The sequence below is a fragment of the Echeneis naucrates genome, chromosome 8 (assembly GCF_900963305.1).
Source record: "Echeneis naucrates chromosome 8, fEcheNa1.1, whole genome shotgun sequence".
Taxonomy (NCBI): domain Eukaryota; kingdom Metazoa; phylum Chordata; class Actinopteri; order Carangiformes; family Echeneidae; genus Echeneis; species Echeneis naucrates.
Window position 1 is genome coordinate 5,527,069 of NC_042518.1, and position 19,834 is coordinate 5,546,902.

Below are 19,834 nucleotides of genomic sequence, written 5' to 3' on the forward strand. Positions count from 1 at the left end.
CATACACAAACATCTCACTTTGATATATTTATATATGTATATTTCTAGTTTTCATTTCAAGTTTGCATGAGTTTTTCTGATTGCCAGGGGCATCAAATGTGAGTGTCTTCAACATGCCTGCTAAGCCTCCAACCATGTTGAAATCGCAGCCCACTAACACTTGTGTTTGGAAAGAAAAAAAAAAATAAATAAAAAATCATTCCAGAGAGCACTGTCATGCAATTCTGGGAGGGTTTCATCTCAGACTTTACTTGGGGAAAGCAGCCAAGCATGAATACTTCCTCCCCAACGCTCACCAGACGCAAATGCAGCAAATTTAACTCGAAGAGTTATGGATTTGAGAGTGTAACAGCATGAGTAAGTGAATTTCTTTCATTTGACTTCACTCGATATGAAACTCGGGGCTTGAACCTGCCTGGCAGAGCACCCAGGGCGAGGCCTAATTCACTGTGCTGTCAGCTTGAAGTTTTGCACATTGTCAGAGCCGGGGGAGCGTTTAGTCAAACGCCATCGCTGCAACCTGAAACACTCTGCATTTCAAGACGCCTTTTTTCTTTTTCCTGCAAAACACGTGGAAAAGCCGATTTTCGTGGGCTCTTCTTTGGGCAAAGTGGTTAGTTGTGTCTGTGGTTGATCTAATACTGTAACACAATTTTAACTGGGGGCTTCTGGTAAGAACAAAGTCTCGGAGGCACTGGGGGAAAAAAAAAACATTGTTACAGGTCCCTGCAGGCAAACCAGCAGGAGCGAAAGGGTGCTAATTACATAATGCACACACTGTTCATAACTGAGGCCCTTGAAATTATTTCCTAGCAGCACCCCGACTTGGTGGTTTTTATGTTACAGATGTTACACACCAAAGCAAATACAGAGCAAAGTGAACGGGGCAGCGGCTGAACAGCCACTCAACAGCTCTCCGACTGTCAATCCCTTTCCCTCATCTCTTTGGGTCTTTTATATCGCAAGTGCTCTCCATCAAGATAAGGCAAGTCCTAATCAAGTAGCCTTCAAACACGTGTCCTCACTAATGTCCCTCCCCCCGAGCTGAGTGCTCTTTTCGACACGAGCTCCTTTTTACTTTTATTCTCTATGCCACAAAGAATGGATTTCTTTTTGCCTTTCTGGTGACTGTCCGCTCATCTTCTTGGGGAGGGGCAGCCTGGAGGCAGCAACTCAGTGAAAGGGAGTTTTCACAATAGTTCCATGCGTGGTGTTAACACTTACGGATTCACTGAAAGGCCTTTGATGTGCTTAAAACAATGATAACTTCAATTTGTGTCACAGAGGCACTAACATTCATACACATTTCATCTTGATAATGTAGTATGTGGTATGTTAAATGTGCTTGTCATAATTAACGAGATTCATCAAGTCAAAATGAGCGGAACGTGTCGTGTGCTTGATAGGGAACTGTGCTCAATTTACTTCTCCATCTTCTCCTCTCACACCCTTCAAGAGTCAGGCTGCAGCTTAAGGCGTGCAAACTGAAAACTGAAAACTTTAACGACACAGCTGATCCACCAGACTCCTTATGGGGTGAAATTGTGTTCTGGTCCATATGGGATATTTTACCAGATTGCTCTTTTTTTTAGTGGTGCAACAGATGTGACCGAAAAAAATGATTCATCATGAAAGAAAAATAAAAACCAAAGACCAACCAACATATAATAATAATAATTCCAAAAAAAAAAAAAAAAACCAGCAGATTTTTTGTTTCTGCAAGCAGGTTGGCTTTCTAAGTGCATGTGTGACAGAATGTGTGTTAGTCATCACTGTGTGTGCTTGAGTCTTTGGGATGGTTTGTTATGTCAGGTGCTGAAACGCCACAGATCAACCCGTGAGATGCTTTTTGTGGAAACATCCTGATTGTCATAATTAACTAGCTTGTACACACCAACAGAAATTCAACATTTGTATATAATACACAAATTGCAGTTTCCCTTCTGTTTGTGTAACTGTGCCTCCTGGTTCCATTTTAAATAGAGATGTGCTCCCAACAGTGTGCTTTTGTTTGGCGAAATTGAAATTTTTTGGAAGGATTTCTCTACTTCATTCCTATTAATACTACTACTAATATTTGAGTAATATGCAATAAAAAAAAAAAAAATCAAAGCAGAAAGTGGAATATGATCTGACACCAAAGTGTGGGTCAAAGATGAGGGACTGTTGTGTAAACTCCTTACACAGTTCGTACAAACAGAGGGGAAAATATAGCACCAGTTCAAAGTTTAAAACACGTGATGTGAGAAAAGCCACAAATGCCCTTTTAACACAAAACAGCTTGAATCATCACCTTGATAAACTTTTTTTTTTTTTTTTTCTCTTTTTTGGAGCAGGCTCCCACTCTGCCAGGTGATGAAGGTAAGTGAGAGCAATATTATCCAGAACACACACAACTACAGGAATCACTTTGTAATTATTGCATTCTATTTTCTATGATAAAAGTCACAGTCTAGATATTATATCTACTCCACTAACAACTCATTGCATGAGGATAAATATGAGACTGGTGCTGTCAGTAAATCCATCCAGACCACATCAGCTTATAGCAGGTAGCTGGTTTGTGTGCTCTCTTGCTGGGACACTGGCAGTAAGACTCTTTGTGAGAACTTCAGAGAAACTGTGGAACCAGATCAGTGAGGGAAACTTGTCCAAGAAGAAGATTGTGACTCCAGCTTACAGTATGGCACTTCTTGCCATGGAGACATGGAGAATCTGCAGAATGGAGAAAGTACAGAGGAAAAACAACAACAACAACAAAAAAAAAAAAAAAAAAAGTCTCTATGGTTCATGATGTGGTGGTACAGTACATGAAATTCTTCTCCCCCGTCAGACTCTTTCTCCTCCTCTTCATCACTGAGAGCTGCCACAGGTGAGGTCCTTATTCACAGGCTTGCTGCCACCCTCCTTGCAGCTGTTGAGGCTGGAGCTGTCAAGACTACAAGTGTTGGGCTTCAGAACTGCAGAGGGGAGGGCGACGGCGCTCAGAGGGGTCGGAGAAGGGGGGGACAAGGACGGAGTAGAGGTGGTGGGGGAAGAGGAAGAGGAGGAAGAGGAAGCGGTGGGAGTCGGGGCGGAGGACTGGCTGCTGGGCAAGGACAAGGAGGAGGCTCGCTGCTCCCGCAGAGGCCGGTGATGACGGAGGGTGGAGGAGAGGAGCAGGGCCTCGGCGCTCAGGCCAGACGATGACAGGCTTGCCAGCAGGGCCTTGGCTTGGCTGGTGGAGGCTGTCAGGGAGGGCACTGACCCCACCTGGGGGTACTTCCTCAAGCCGGGGGCAAACGCTGCTGCAGGAGAGGGCACTCGGCTTGAGAAAATGCCCGTTTTGATATCAGAGAGGTATGGATCAATGCTACTGCTGGCACTGTTGGTCCCCAGAGCCTTCAGGTGGAGCGGGGACACAAGAGACAGCAAGGGGGGGGGGGTCAAAGAATCAAAGGGGGAAATCATAAAAAATTAAATCTTAAAATTGGTTGCGGCTGGGCACTGCCCCCTGCAGCACCTTCCCTTATCATTCTTTTCAAACATGCCCAGGCACGCATGCTTGCACACACACACACACACACACACACACACACACACACACACACACACACACACATCAACACATGCACACAGAGGGGTGGGGGGGCTCAATGGAGATTTTGTAGAAAACACTGGAGATGTGAAGGTTGTTGATGAAGTTAATGGGGGGGTGGGGGGGCTGATGAATGTGTGGCACTTTGAGGCCATGTGGACACGGGCAGGTCGCTCACTGCTGCAGGGTCACAGGTTCAGAAGGCGGGCAGGCCCGGGAGGTGCAGGCGTAGGTTCACAGGGGCGGGGGGGGGAGGGGGTGATGGGGTGGGTGAGGTTGCGCCGCAGGAACAAGTGCCAGAAGTACCATGTGGCGGAGGGGTAGAAAAAGGGAGACAGGCAAAAACAGAACAAGAGACAAACACAGATCGTTATTCAGGTTGGTGCCGGCATGCCTGACGTGAGCCATGAGGCCGCCATCTACACATGACGACCGAGTTGCTGCTAAACACAACTTCTGTCACTGACCATCTTTATTTTGACACTCGTTTTAATGATCGGTACTCATTAAAAAAAAATGCAAAATATTCTGATGGACGGACCCCATCGCACCTTCAGTGCCTACGTGTCATGCTGGACTGGGCCAGTAGGTGACACTGTTCCAACGTCTGAAAGGTGGGCAACAAATTCACAACATATTTGTCTGTCCTTAACAGGTAGAGCTCAGCTGAACGTGTCTGGCAGAAACAGTTTCTGTGTTTCATGTGCAGGGAACAGGCTGAGCAAAATGTACCAGCATCCTGACAAGGTGAGGGAGAAGTTAGATTTATTTTTAGTTTTTTTTTTACACTTTGGAGAAGTTTTATTTATGCTTTTAATAAGAAGCAACAGGAAAAAAGTTTTGTTGGGGAAAAAAAAAAATCCAAAAGGTCTTTCTTTGGGGATTACAGGGATTCACTCTGTGTGAAAGGAGAGCAGGCTTACTAGTCTAAACTGCTCTGCTCGGAGGCTTTCACCTGCTCAGTTGTAGTTCCACAGCCAGCGAGGCCAAACATCCCCAGAGTGCCGGGCCGTTCCTTCTGCTTGAGAAGCTCCTCTCAAGCCCGGCCGACACATTTATTCTGGTCTGTGGATGCGCCTGAGCAACTGCCCTTCATCTCACGCGCTCAGAGCCTCCTGCCAAACGACTGTCTCCCAGGACAGGACTTCACAACCTCCACCTCATGCCCAGCACCTTTAATTAGCGCGTTTCACTGGCAGAAGTAGCAAAAGGCCAAATGGGAAAATAAAAATTGGGATTTGTGACATGGCAGTGGTTCACATTGTCATGCCCTCCCAGATCTGTGCCAGAGCAAACACAGAGAAACTTCAGTTTTTTGAACGGTCTATTTTTATCCAGTACATTAAATTGAAGGATCATCATGTCTAAAATGATCCAGTGCCTCCGAGTCGAGCGCTGGTGAGCAGACAGCTCAGGGAAACAGTGGCACCACAGACTCTTCAGAAAGGCTCTGTTCATTTTAACACAGGCAATTAGCACACTGAGAAAATACCGGAGCATACACGGCCAATGAACCTGGAACTGTAAAGAGTGAACTTTTTGTTGTTGTTGTTGTTGTTGTTGTTGTTCCGATTATTTGGGTATTTTCAAGGAACGTGATACAGTGTAACAAGGCATAACACCTGCTTGAGTTCATTCAGCCGGGAAATTTATAAATCCAAATCCAAAAAGCGATGCTGGTGGATCTCGTTTTATCTGACAACAGTGATTTACCTCCAGCTGGCTTTCACAGCTTGTGAATCAGCTGCCTTTCATTTGAATTTCTGCAAACTGTCACGACTTTATTCATTATTTCTGTCTCCTTTTTTTTCAAACTAATACACCTTCTGTCACTATGTGGACAGTACCACTAATGTGAACACTGTTTATTTTTGGATCTACCTTTTGGAGACTCTTTCCTTGAGTTTGCGCTCTGTTTAGAAATGTCAGTTGTGATTTGGTCGGAGAAGACAAAAGAGAACAGTCGAAAACACCAAAGAGGGATTTGACAGGAGGGTAAAAGTCTGGGGTTACATTTTGGGAGTAATGATCATGAACAGATTTAAGAGAAGAGACGCCGTTACCTTTAGCTGTGGGCCAAGTAGAGATGTCACCCACGGTGGGCACGTCTGATCGTCAGAACAACAATATGAGTCAAACATGTGATCAGTAGGTGTGAATTTGAGGGTGAAATGTGGGATTGAGGGGGAAGTTTTTAAATTGAGGCGGTAAGTAAGTAGTAAGTAAGTAAGGTGTAATTTGTGGATCCTGGAGAGACAGATACTTAGATGACTACAACTTGTTTCCCACACTCTACAAAACCTAACCTCCTTCCTTCACTTCAGTAATGGGTAGAAACACTGAGTGAGATGAATAAGAAGTTGGTAAAAAAAATTCTAATTAGCTCTTAAATGCTGTATGCAAATAAGCCAGCCAGCACACTCATTTCATGAGATGAACTGAAGATATTCAACATGCTTTTTCCAGCATAGTCTGTGTTCAGCTATTGCATTATCCTGAATTTCAAACCACTTAGGAGACAGATTTTGGATCTAGTAGATACAACATTGCGCTCGATTCTCAGCATTGTGACTCCGTGAAGGTTTTAATTGGCCGAAATGCTACAGTCAACGGCAACGCATGAGAAAGGGCTCAGTAAGGGACAAATAAACAAGATAGACTTGATGGTGAGTAATGATAGAAGCTCACATGCTTTTCAGGAAGCAGCGGCCTTGTTAGTAAAACGAAGCATGAGTTTCTGTGCCTGTGTTTACAGATATAAAGTTGATTCACAATTACTTTGCCATTATTGGTACTCTGGCTGGCTGCCAACATCTGCTTAGCTGAAGGGAATGAAATAAAAATTGGCATAACATAAAAGTTTCATTGGGCAAAATGGTATCATGAAACAAAAGCGGATTTTTAGAAAAACAGCAATTTTGAATAAGAATAATATCAAATTAAAATGAATTACCTTACAAGTATTAGAAAGCAATCCTAACCCAATGCACAGCTGGCTTGTCCTTAATAATTTAATCACCAAGTTTCAGTCAGATGCTTTATTTTCTACTGTTTGGCAGCTGCGTATTTAAATTGCTCTATTTTGCAGATGAATGTCCTGCTCTTGGTTTTTGTACAACAAATCTCTACCTGCTGGTGAACACAATGACGAACTGACTCACGCCTACTCACTGTACTTCATACTTCAACGAGGCCATACATTTTCATTGTTACTGGCCAACAGTGACAGAAGCCAGAGCTCACTGTTGAATGTCTGGTTTTGGGTCAGCTGGCTCTTTGTTTTCTGTTATTCTTCAGGCTGTTGCAGTTTTGTTGCCACCCTATACAGTTCGGCACCAGCTTCCCATGCGGATAATTAGCTTTGAGTGTCGGCCGTCCCTTTGAGGATAGGACTTTCACACATACAGTGTCTTTTCACAAGACACCAAGTGTGCTGTGTGTGCGTGTCATACTGAAATCATGGGATTAATTTGGCTTTAATTAAACATGTATACAAATTCATTCTGCTTGCAAATCCCTGTGCATAGAGATGCTGTTGGGGCAAAAGAGGGAAAAGCTCAAAGGGCGTAGTGTGTAAATTGCGGGGTATAGACTGCTGAAGACAGAGACATAGAGGAAAGGAAATGTGAAAGAGTTAATGGCGGTGACAGAACTGTCCTCTTCACACTGAATATTCAGTGATTGCCACCAACTCGAGGGGCGATTATTTCATAGCACTGCAGATATTCCTTCCAATCTTCTCTCAGGCTGAAGCAACCGAAGCTTCATTACTCCCCACTCCACCTCCTCCACCACCCCCACCCCCCCCCCATCTCTCAAATCTCTCTCTTTGTGCCTGATGCATTTATTTCTCTGCAATCTTCCAAGACTGAATTTGTGTCTGAATGGCCTGTCGAATTCTGCGCAGTATGGAGGTTTAGGTGCACTTCGATGCTCCTGTCAAATAATATTGACAATAAGCTTTTTTCCCCCCAGTCTGCGTGCAGGCATGATGCAGAAATCTTCTTTTGGTTTTACTAGTATGATATGCTTCAGTGGTTCAATTTTCTCACCTCCAGAGGCTGTCTGTCCAGTCTTTTTTTATGGTAAAGCTCTAAAATGATACTTAATAAACCAAATAAAATGTAAAGCCAGTGATGAGGAACATGTGCAATAAAAGATGTATAGAAGGAGGGCTTTTTATAAATTAATACTTGACTGCAGAAATTAATATTCTTGAAAAACCCTTTTTTACGTTACTTAAGGGCAAGTTCTCCGATTTCACACAGATGAAACCAAATTCAAGACTTATATCAGTATATCATAGTACTATATATAATACTAAGTAATGCTAAATAAAGGTCTTCTCAACATTTGAATGGATGAGATGCTATAATTTTAGACTTTCACTGTTCAGTGAAGTGAAGTGCCAATCCTCCACCAATTCAACATGCTCCATTGATCTGTCTTAAGAAGCTATCATGATAATCATAAAAAAAAATCTAATCAGCAGCTTCTTCAGTTTAAATTTCCTCATCAATTTATCACCATCATGTAGCTCTAATGCATTCTAATGCAGCTCATTTATACACAATAAGTGAAATCTGAGAGTGCGTGGGGAACATGCAGTTTAGCTTTAGATGTAAAGAGGCACAGTAAAGGCCTAATCACGCTTTATGTGGAGGAGCAGCGGGGCAATTCTGGAGACATCAGCAGCTTTTCGAGGCTCAGGCGCACATATTCTACTTTTTAAGACGTCTAACTTTCAAGGCCTGACAGATTTAGTTTTATCATGACATTGTTCATCATGCTAAATGTTCTTTATATTTTGGGGGTGTTGTTCAACATCTAGAAAAATAAAAAAAAAAAAAAAAACACTCCTGTTCCATCTGTCTTTTTTAAAACATGGATCATTACCTTCTTCCCCAATTGCAGACCAAGGGAACAGTAACATGCACTTCTTTCTCTATTATGAAGCCAAAACTGAGAATCTTCAGAGAGTACCCCGAAGCCCCATCTGCAGACATGCTGCCAGTTCAAGCGTGAGTCCAAATGTGCTAAATATAAAGAGACGATACCTGCTGCTGGCCCTGGATCTTCAAGATATCCTCTCTTTTCCCGCTTTTAGTCTTGTCTGTGCTGTTCTGCTGCAGGTGCTTCAGCTTGGATGTAGCTGAGGAGTGGAGGATCTTACCGACACTGGAGCTATTTCCTCCCTGAGAGGAAAAGAGAGGAGAGGAGAGAATCAGACTGTGAACACGCTGTGCATGATTGTTCTTTCTTCAGAGCCTTCAGTTTATGCTTCAGACACACATAAATGCCGCCAGAGTCTGATTCCAGCCAACAGGCTTGTCTCCTGAGACCAATGAGGTTTCTTAAGATGAGCGCTTGTAGCCAATACAAAAACCAAGATATCCACTTCATAGAGTTTCACCATCTATCAGAAGAAAGTGACAGAGACGGGAACATAGAAATGGCGCATCAAAATTGACGTTGCGTAGCCTATCCTCACTGCAGGCAGTGTGCTTAATGATCTTTCCTGCTGCGTTACTATGTCAGCTGTCTCTAATGCGCACATAAACAAATACACATCCTGTCAAATTTCCATCCAACTGTGCCTCCGCTGCACATAAAGACATTAGCTGAGGGGAAAGCAAATGAAAGATTAACTGCAGTGATCTCAAATAGCTGGTCTTTCTCCGCTATGCTTGTCTTCTTTACTCAGTTGATTGTAAAAAAAAAAAAAAAAGAAAAAGAAAAAACAAACTAACTAACTAAAAAAAAAAAAAAAAAAACGACATAGAAAATCACTTCCCAGGGTGAATCTGGTGAGTGCACAAGCAAATGATGGTTTAACAGAGTAGACGAGAAGGAAGAAGGGGTCATGCTGAAATGATGAATATAGTTGAAGTTGGAGTGATGAAATAATGCGTGAGGACTCTGTAATCCCCATCCACACCCGTGGGAATCCTCTCTGGCTTCACATCAGAAGGCTGAAGCTCACCAACACAGCGTGACTGCCAGCCTTTGCAGCCCTGCCCTGAATGGGAGGCAACGGGGAATACTACGCAAGCTGTCAGGACACCTCGCCGAAGTGGCAGCTGACACGGCGGTGAAATAAGTCCTTTGATTATCACTAATCTATTGTTGAGCTACGGTCAACTGGAGGTGAGCTGGAAGGAGGCTACTGGCAATGTCTTGTTATAGAGATAAACACGCAATGTGTTAGTAAGCGGTGTATTGGAAACGATTTTGGCTTTGGTGTAAGAGATGTAGAAGTTTTTCTGTTCTCTGAAAGGTTTGTAAGAAGCGAACTGTGTTCTGAAGACACCTGGTAACATTTGTTGTGTGCAATCATGATGTGACACAGTACATAAAATTTATATAAATTTATGGCGCTTTAAATACAGAACAAAAGCTCCCATGATCCTTGAAAGACTTAATTTCAAGAGAAAACTAAGATTAGAAAGCACGTTAATTTAATGGTGCAAAAGGAGAAAGAAGAAGAGGAAATTAGTGACTGAATTATCTAAGCAACTTTTTATTGCCTGTTTGTTGTAACAAAGGTTTCACTTCAAGTGACTGGGTTTAAAGAGTGAAAACAGATGCTTTGAAAACAGATCAGTAAGGAAACAATTAACAACTTGTTTGCTCAGCAGGACAGCAGCGCACATCACAGAACAGGCAAGAAGGGGGAAGAGGTCTGCTATCTGTCCCTTCTACATATTTTCAATTATAAATGCTATTTGATGTCGATTTAATCAGGGAGCAGGCATCAGAAGCTTGAAAGTGAAGTTCCAACAACCACCCAGAGAAAAGAAGTGATGGAAACAGAGCATGCTGCTTTAGAGCAGGAATCTGCAACAGCAAGTGTATGCATTGAACCTGGTTTGATGCTGGACTCAAAGATGACGGCTTGGGTGGGACTCGCGGCTTCTGGGTCTCTGAGGTCGAAGTACCGGTCATCTGTGCAGGAACATTTTGGGTACTGGCGTCAGTGTAAAGAAGTTCTGCAGTTGGATGGCCACAGATCTCTCTCAAGGTGTTCTCCAGCTCTCGAATCGTCTCCTCCAAACTGTCCAGCCTCCTGTAGGTGCTGCGTCGAACATCCTCTGTCGTTCTCATCTGATTGGCAGGACTGTCCACAGAACTGGTTGACCCAGTGGGCTCAAGAGAACCGTTCCCTGAGCCCCTCTGTACCGTCTCAGCCTCAGTGTCGTTCTGAAGTGTCACCATCCTGTCCCCTGTCTCTATTCCTCTTCTCAGAGCGTCCACAAGAGAGCTCCGCTGACCCGAGTGAAGGGAGGATTTTATTCTGGGTTTGGGCACTGGCTTGGATGACCCCAGAAGGGAATGCAGCAAGCTGTAGGCCTCTCTGACGGTTTTTTCCTCCCTGAAGAGAACTAGAAGTGGCCGATCGCCCAGTTGAACCTCACAGACTTCTTTTGTCTGTGGGAGGATAGTCAGAGTCTGTAAATCTTTTCCTGTTGCCTTGCTGAACTCCTGGGCCTCAAGAGAGGTCATCACCCGCACCTCCATCTCTGTTAACAGCAGGGCAAGCTCCTGTTTAGAACAATGCTGCTCTTGTATTTGCTGTCTCTGAGGAGAGCTCCTGGATGCGTCCCTCTGCTTTGACATTTGAGCCTTACAGGCCATGCGATCCGCCGCCCGATCTCGTGACAGACTCTCCTCCATGAAGTCATTTGATAAATCTCTGACGGAATCTTCTGAGGCAGCGGAAGAGCACTTTGTCAACACGATGTGAGGGACAGGAGATATGCAATTTCCCTACAAATGAGGAAAGCACTTGAACTTTATATTCAAACACAATGAATTTAGCTCGAGCACAACCTAAAAACTTCAAGTGAGATTGATGATCACTGCATATGAAAACAACCAAGCACGACTAAAAATGGGGGAGAGAAATTTGTTAGTCACATTATTAACTTGTCTGCAGTGTCTCTCTAGATAAATTTATTAATTACAAATTCAAATAATTAGCTGTCACACACAGCCCATCAGCAACAACTGTAAACCTGTAGACAGCACCCATGTGAGCAGGCCTGTTTGCCGAAGATGACTTCAGTCAGGGTTGCCCTTATGACTGACTGTTCTTAATTAACACTGAAATTGTTTTATGCAAAGTTTAATCAACATCAGCCAACTTTCTCAGTGGTCTCAATGAATATTAATATATGAAGGACGTTTGGTGGTAAAAGTTTGTTCAATCTTCAATCGCTCATTCTTAAATTATCATCCAATTCTGCAGGTCTAAGCTATAATAACTTTGGAGAACCTTTGTTTTTTTATTTTAGCCTATTGTTTTGAATTGAAACAGATGCAGTTTGAACATGTGGGACATTTTAGATACTTTTCTGAGGTGCTGGTGGCCACAGTATGAGAGCAGAAGGAGAGCGATAAGACATCATTCACAAAAATCCTACCAAGTCATTCCATCATTGAGTCAAATCCAGCCACATTATGTCATTAAAAAATGCTTTGGTGTTTTGAAGAGGGTCTCGGAAGTATTCACAACAGAAAAGAAAGAAAGTGGTGAACAACTACATCCACCATCGTTAATTTCAGGTTTAAGAGATGTGCGAGAGTGCATGAGTGGATGTATCCAGAGGCCGAGCGGTAGCTGTGGTGGGGAGGTTTGTGCGTTTGTATCTGTAATAGAGGGGTTAAGATGAGCTGACATTGAGGTGTAAGGGGTTTAATCCACAGCGCTCCGGGGTCACCCAGAGCGTTACCTCAGCCTGAGGCTCGAGAGGGCCACAGGTCCCGTCCGCAGGGTACTCTTTTCCTGCAGCAAGAGCTAACAGGCAGGGAATGGGGAGAGGGCGGCGTGAGCCCGAGCTTGGCTTTCTCAAACAGCTGGGGAGGGAAAGGGGAGGTTCAGAAGCTATCATAGCAGGATAAAAAACATAACAGCCACTGGTTAATCCAAGTCAGGAGAGTCAAGACTCTTTGTTCAAATCTGATTTCAGACAGGCCATCTCAAACAGTCCAAGCAGCCATGAGGGTCCAGCTGTCTGGCTGTGATCTGCGAGCCCTGGGTGATGATGTGTGTGACTGAGCAGTATGTGATCTTTGGGCTCTCCCACAGCCACGGGCAGGGAGACATATGGCACCTGCTGCTTGAACATGTGGTAATGATGATGATGAGCATATCGGCACAGAGCGCACGCACAGACTATGTTATGTGTGTTCACAAGACCCGGTGGCAGAATGTGGATGCGACATGAAGAGCGCGGTTTTCCCCACTAGGTGAACATCATACCATTAAGAATATGATGAACAAAACGGACCAGAAGGGTTTTTGTTGTTGTTGTGGTTTTTGTTTACCTCCAGCTCAGCAGCAACTTTCTCGTCCTCCCCCTCCTCCTTGTCCCCAGAGGCCAGTGTGGGGGGTGTAGATGCAGGGCGGGGGTTTTCAGATACAGTCCTCCTCAGCTTTACATGGGGCTTCTGGACTTCGGTCTCTTCAGATTCTGATTTCTGCAATCAAATATTTAGTTATTTAAAAATGTGTCTAAAGCCTGCATCCTTTACATTAACAAGCAGACAGCGATTTGATGTGGGGAAAATGGTCCTTATTCCAAAAAGTGACAGGTTTGTGCCTGCGAACTTATCTCTGTGATTTATCAAAGGATAAATGTCACGCATGGCAACAATGCCAGATGGAATTACTTTCATTTAACAGTATAGGTGTGTTTTTCTCTGCCATACCTTTATACTTTTTCCAGGAATGAGGGGCTCTCCACTGCGGGTGGTCAGGCCTGGAGAAGACGGAAAACTACGTCTCGGTGGTGGTGGAGGAGGAGACTTGGATGGTTTTTCTGTGCGATATCGAGGCACGGTGAGCTCATCTGGAAAAAATACAGGCATTGTGAATAAGGTGTAATTTTTGCACAATCTGTTTAATAAGTTGGGGCATTTTTTGCTGCGATATGTCTAGTGTGCAAAATTTACTTTCCATTATACCAAATGCAATGAATTACATTTACAAAACCACCTACGATCCCTCTTTATTGCCAGTTTCGGGAGCACATGATTATTTGATGATCTGCAGAACTTGTAAGCATACTGTGAAACTAATTGGACTCATTTAAAAATGTGTTTTCTTTAACCCTTCAAAAGTTGACAACTTGATGAGGGATGGTCTCTCTTGAAAATAGCATGTACAAAATGATGCCAGCTTACCAGAGCCACGCCTGGATCCTCCCTCTTTCCCAGAAAGCTTGTGCTGCGGCTTGCTGACACGGTGCTCTGCGGCCGCCGTCCCACTCTGAGGGCTCTGACAGGATGTTGGGTTGGAGTTGGGCTTGATCTGCTTGGCAGCAAAGTCCAGATCAGGGATGGCCTTCATCAACTCAGCCTGGGTCTCCTCCAGCAGCCGGTTGATATCCTGCGCGCTGTACTGGGTCAGACTGGCCCGTTTCTCTTCCCAATCCCGCTCTGCTGCCTGCAGAGTAGAGACATGGAGCGAAACACTTTATCAACACACACCCACCATCAGGTTGCACGGCTGGTCTAACTAGGTTATGTGATTTGGAAACCAATTATGTACAGTGGGTGGTTGAAAAAGAGAGGAAAATGTGGAAAAACCGCAGAAATCGTTCGTACCAGTCGGACCTCTACGGATAAAGCTTTGTCAGCAGCAGCACGGCGCTCCAGCTCCTCCAGGGCTTTGCCCTTGTGTGGAACAGGAGGATAATTATCCTTGTGGGGGCCGGATGGGTTCCCGTGGCCTCGGCTGAGGCTGGAGTGGGGACTCCAATTGGCCAGGCTGTTACCCCCCCCAATGTCATTGATTGTGAGCGGCGGGCTGGTGGGAATGTCAAAGTCTGAAAACTTTCGCAAGTCATCGTTGTGCTTTGCTGAAGGACTGGAGAAGTCCTCTTGCTTCTTCCACACCCCCTCATTCGCTTGCCTGGCAAGACAGGGAGGATGAAGTCATTATTCAACTGAAATCTAAGACAAACTAGAGCATGAATAATAATCTACGACTGGATACAAAAAAATCTGAAAAAATAAGTCAAAAACACTGAGGGGCTCAAACCTCCACCCGCACAGCACGGCTTTAGTTTGGCCTCCAGTTCCATTGGAATCAGTTTTGATCAGGACATGTTGTTTGTCTGCTGCAAAAGCATTCACAGGAACTAGAAAAAGAGTTCACGCCTTCATTGGCTCCCAATTCTGTATAAATTTTGAAATCCTTCTCCCATCGTACAAAGCTCTTAATGACAAAGCTCCATCATTACTCAGAGAGCTCCAATCTCCTTATTGTCCCAGGAGGTCACTTCACTCTCTGGATGGAGGTATTTGTGGTTCCCTGAGTCTCCCAGAGTAAATCAGGAGGCAGATCTTTCAGCTGTCAGCCTCCTCTTCTGTGGAAACAACTCCCAGTATCGGCCCGGCTGTTGCAGCTTTCAAGATCAGTCTTAAAACCTTCCTTTGTGACAAAGACTACAGTTAAAATTTAAAGTTGAATTACTCCTTTTCTTTTAGTTGTGCTGCTGTAGGCCTGGACTGCTGGGGGTTGTAACTCTCTCTCTCCCCTCCATGTACACAACAACCTGCTCAGTAACCTTTAGTTATCATCACACACTACTACTCACTTCCTGTTGTAACCTCTTCTTCTCCCCCTGCTGCTAACATTAACTGGTGCACATCACTGTATGTTTTCTTTGTATTTTCCACGGCACCTGTTCTTGTTCTCTCTCCATCACGCTCGCTCTCACTGTGTCTCTCTCACTGCTTCTCCACAAAACACAAAAAGTGTAGTCTAGCCCTGCTTTGGTGCTATATAAATAAAATTGATTTGATTTGATTTGATTCTCCCAACTTGCTGAAAGATGAAAGAAAAAGCCAATTAGAGGAGTTCGTTTTAATAGTGAGGTTAATTGGGCTCGAAAATTAGGTCTTTACATAAACATAACAAGCTAAATCTAAATGGTAAATTTTACAAGTTCGCATTCGCCAGAAAATTATAAAGACCATCAGGATGTATTCATCCAATTATGCCAGATGGTGCCAATGAATACTAGTAAAACAAAATGGATCCTCAAGGACAAAAGTATGTTTCAGAACTTTAGCTAAACAGTGACTGTTTGATGATAGAAATTTATGTTTCAGATCAGCAACAATATATTGCTGCAATATCACAATCAGTTTTCTTTGGCCTAAAGTCTGTGTGTCTGCCGCATTCCATGAGAATCCATAAAGATTTGCTGAAATACAAGCAAAGACGAGAGAGACATCATCTCTTTGACAGATGACCAACGGAAAAACCTTCCTTGTATCGATTATAAATAGGCAAGCTTCTCTCTTGGCTAGTGCGAGACATATTTCACTGAGTGTCACTAAGTAAAAATTTATTAGACATATACTTCCATCTGCATTTATAACATTATTCAAAGCTCTTCAATCCCCTAACGGCAGTTTCAGTCTTCAACACACAGTTTAGTGGAGACGTTTGAGTAAAGCCAGTAAAGATGAACTGCAGCTTTCACATGAGCAGGTTCATACTTGCGCATCGTGGCGAGGGTGTCCGTTATACTCTTGCAGCGTTTCAACAGGGCATCCAGCCTGTGCGGCTCTTCTTTCAGGAATTTGACGGCTTCCACCTCCACCCGCAGCACCACTCGCATCTTACTCTGCAGGCTCGGGAACTGATCTGAAAGAGGAAGCAGATGAGTAAGGCAGTAGGAAGGCCATATTTGCCTCCTCCAAATCAATTCTACTTGTTAGACGCTGAAAGCGGGCAGCAACGCGGCATAGTGGTTAGCACTGTTGCAGGTTTGGTTCCTGGGCCTGGGGCCTTTCTTTGTGGAGTTCGCAGTTTCTTCCCGTGCTTGCGTGGGAGGATGAGTGAATGAATGAGACGTTGAAAGCTTTTTAATGTAATCAAGCAAAACATTTTCTGACCACTGTGAATGTTCAGCTGCTCCATCAAGACAATGCACAAAGTAATCTGAGACCTATTAAATGTTTGACAGGCTGCCTGTGTGTGACTAAAAGATAATCGGTGCCTTAGTGAGTCATTACTGCATTATAAACTGTGAGCGAGAGAAAAGACTACAAGACTGTGTGCCTTTTGGTTGTTGTTTTGTTTTTGTTTTTTTTGTTGCCTGTTCACAGAAAATGAAATGTGTGCCAGCATGACTCACTTTTCAGTTCTGTAAGTGTTTCCCCCAGCTTTCTCAGAACAGAGGCCTTCTCTTCCAGCTCTTGCACTGTCACGAGCTTGTGGTTGACAGATGATTCCTTCTGGATCTCCTCCACCGACTTCTCCAGGTCGCTGGGATGGAACAGACAGAAGGCTGAACACCAGGGATTCCTCTGCTGCACTTAAACATTAATGAACATTTATCTCAGACTTATTCTGCTTCTGGGTTTTGGTAGAATTTCGGCCAATTAACTGCCCCCGATCAACTGGCAACCAGATTAACGTTTCTTAACAGCTGAACTGGAGGAGTACAAACTGGTGTCTAAAAATTTCATGCAAGCAACTGAAAATATGGAATCGAGAATGCAAGCGTGTTTTTGTTCAGCTCTCATGGTGAGTGTATCTGAACTGGCCCGACTTGGTGTTTTATATATATATTTATATATATATATATTTATATATATATATTTATATTTATATTTATATATTTATACATCTGCCTCAAGCAAAGTCTATTCTATGTGCAATTAATCCAAATGAATTGCCTGTTAGGCACGCTGAAAAACAGACGACGATTAGCAGAGATCACAAAACTGTTCCACCTATTAGACCATGATGAAAATGCAGTGAAACTCGGGAGCTGCTCAGAGAGATCCAGGAAGCACCGCTGCGGTGAACGCTTTCGCACGTGAGCTAGAGACAAGTTATCTGATTATTAAATCTCAAAGGTAGCTCTCTGCTCTAGGTTTACAGTCTCCTCAATTAGGTGCTGGACCGTCTCATGCCTCAGATCTTAATGAGCATCTTGCTCTGTGCTTGGCTTAATTACAGTTACAACTTCATCCAACCATTGCGTCACCCCATAAGTCATCTAATTATAAAGCAGATAGGGACTTTGTCACGCTTAAAGCAATTATCAAATACATGATAAATTCCCATCTTAAACCACATAACTGTCACTTTAAATGATGAATGCTTCAGCCAACAGTCCACCAGTGGTTTTTGAAGAGGGATTATTGTTTTAGAGAAATGCGGTCATTACCATTTTGTTTGAAACATTGCTTAAAAGATTTCAACCACCATTTACTCCTCGACTCCTCTTATACTGTTACTGACTGTAGCTGCTGGATGATGAGCTCCTCCTCATTGAGGTACTTGAGTCTCTCCTCCTCCACCAGGAGGCGCTGCCTCTGCAGAGGATCCTCCTGCTTCCTCAGGGCGTCGGCTACACGCACGGTCAGCTCTGCCTCTGTCCGCTTCAACAGAGTTTTCACCGAATCCTGGTTCTCCATCTGCGCAAACACACACACACACACACACATTCAAACACAACATTGCACTGCAGGTGTTTGCAGGTGTCTGTTCTGAGGATGTCTGGAAATAAATTGTATCAATGTGAGTTTCAGGGGCCTCAGGAAAATAACTTGTTGAAGGCACAGGATCTGCTTTTGCTGCCATCTAAACACAACAATGGGATGATGGAGGAGGGAAGGAGATTTTTGCCTTTTTAAAAAACAATCTCAGTGATTCACGTCATCTCCCATCGTTTGTATCGCAGTCCAAGCTTCACTGCTGTGTTATCTCCATCCTTGTCTATTTATGTTAGCCATCACGCTGGCTGCCTTGTTCTTGAAGGTGCTGCTAGATGCATCCAACAGTTCAGTCTGCAGTGAGTGTGCATGCATGTGTGGGTCTTTGTGTGTACTGGCGTGTGTATACAGTAATATTTTCCTTTACACAGAAAGCCGGGAAGCCCTGAGGAGCTTGAAGGATGTCCTTGACAGAAGCATTGCGCGTGAACTCAGCTCAGCTCACAGTGTTATGAATGGAATATTCTACAGGACTACTGGATGTAATACAACTCCCTGAGATGAAAGCACCTAGTAAGCAAGAAAAATTAATAATTAATCCGCCTCATGTTCCAGGAAGTGAAGCAACCCAGCAGTTTTTTAAAGATTTAAAATGACCCAATGTTCCCCATTATACCGTGGTGATGGCTGAAAGCATGGTGTACGGTAACATATCATAATAATAAGTTCTCGTATGTGGAGGAGCACATTTTTGGATTTGTCTTTTATCTTTGGTACTGGGAGCTTGTGTCCAACCTCTCTCCCAGTTACCTGCTTCTCCTGCAACATCCTTCTATATAATTCATGCAGTACATGTAAAATTTAAGGTGCTGGCCATCGCTATGGGCAACAACATGGGTGCATGTGCAAAGGTTGCAGCCGGGCAAACAGACAGGTAAAGTGCGTTGGAGAAGCCCTCGTGGCTGCTGTTACGGAACAAATAAGAGCACTGCATGCCTATCATCTGCCACTGCCATTACGATTGCTTTTTCTCTACCCCAACAAGACACTTAAACACTCTCCTCTGCCTCTGAAAGCATTCAAGTCTTTTCTGTGGAAACCTCAGCAACATTTTTTTTTTTTTTTTCCCCACCCGTTCTTTATCTGATCCTGCATCCACTGGCAAATCCTGTGTCTGTGTAGAAAGCCAATCAATGCGAGCTGAGCTTTTTTTCTTTCCACTTCATTATCATTTGCTAAAAGGTACGACACTCTCAGAAAAGCACGTGGTTCGCGCACATGCTGTGTAATGGTCGTGTCCTGACAAATGGTCTTAGGCTGCAGATCATTCCTCCCTGTTTGCTCTCAGTCTCTCTCCCACATAATGTCTGAAATGGAAAAAAACAAACTCCAATGCTCTCAGTGTGTCACGTCGGTGTGCGCTTGCAGGTGTTATTTACAGTAGGAAGAGCATTAAAATGAAGATCACATAGACATCAAAGCCACTGATCCTGTATTCATTAGTGTTGAAATGCTGGATAATTATGCTGTTTTCTACAACTTGGTGGATCTCTGCACCGAAAGCGGAATACATTTAGTCTCACAGTCTGTACGATCTGCTTCAAACAGACATTATGGAAGGATCAACAGGGAGACGAATGACTCTTTAAAACTGATAAAGCGAAAGCATCTTAAAGCAGTAAAACCACTAACACCACTGAGTGTAGAGACGCCATCTTTGGTAGACTGCTCAGCGGCCTGGGGATTTTTTTACCGAGTGAACTTTTTCCATGCTTCGAACACTGACGAGGAGAT

At 43.8% G+C, this 19,834-nt stretch overlaps 2 protein-coding genes across 2 annotated transcripts in view; both read right to left on the reverse strand.

Moving 5' to 3' along the window:
• Positions 1 to 2,818: 2,818 nt before the first annotated feature.
• LOC115047214 (putative protein TPRXL) lies at positions 2,819 to 3,450 on the reverse strand. Its single transcript, XM_029508008.1, has one exon. The coding sequence runs from the start codon at positions 3,448 to 3,450 to the stop codon at positions 2,854 to 2,856; it is 597 nt and encodes a 198-aa protein (XP_029363868.1). The 3' UTR covers positions 2,819 to 2,853.
• Positions 3,451 to 3,536: 86 nt separating this feature from the next.
• srcin1a (SRC kinase signaling inhibitor 1a) overlaps positions 3,537 to 19,834 on the reverse strand; it is a 45,963-nt gene continuing 29,665 nt past the window's right edge. Inside the window, exons 12-21 of the mRNA XM_029507713.1 lie at positions 17,847 to 18,022; positions 16,732 to 16,862; positions 16,091 to 16,238; positions 14,186 to 14,492; positions 13,763 to 14,024; positions 13,289 to 13,428; positions 12,905 to 13,057; positions 10,442 to 11,344; positions 8,635 to 8,772; positions 3,537 to 3,757 (exon numbers count right to left, since the gene is read on the reverse strand). Coding sequence (XP_029363573.1) covers positions 3,752 to 3,757; positions 8,635 to 8,772; positions 10,442 to 11,344; positions 12,905 to 13,057; positions 13,289 to 13,428; positions 13,763 to 14,024; positions 14,186 to 14,492; positions 16,091 to 16,238; positions 16,732 to 16,862; positions 17,847 to 18,022 — 2,364 coding nt within the window. The 3' untranslated portion in view covers positions 3,537 to 3,751. The remainder of the gene's footprint in view (positions 3,758 to 8,634; positions 8,773 to 10,441; positions 11,345 to 12,904; positions 13,058 to 13,288; positions 13,429 to 13,762; positions 14,025 to 14,185; positions 14,493 to 16,090; positions 16,239 to 16,731; positions 16,863 to 17,846; positions 18,023 to 19,834) is intronic.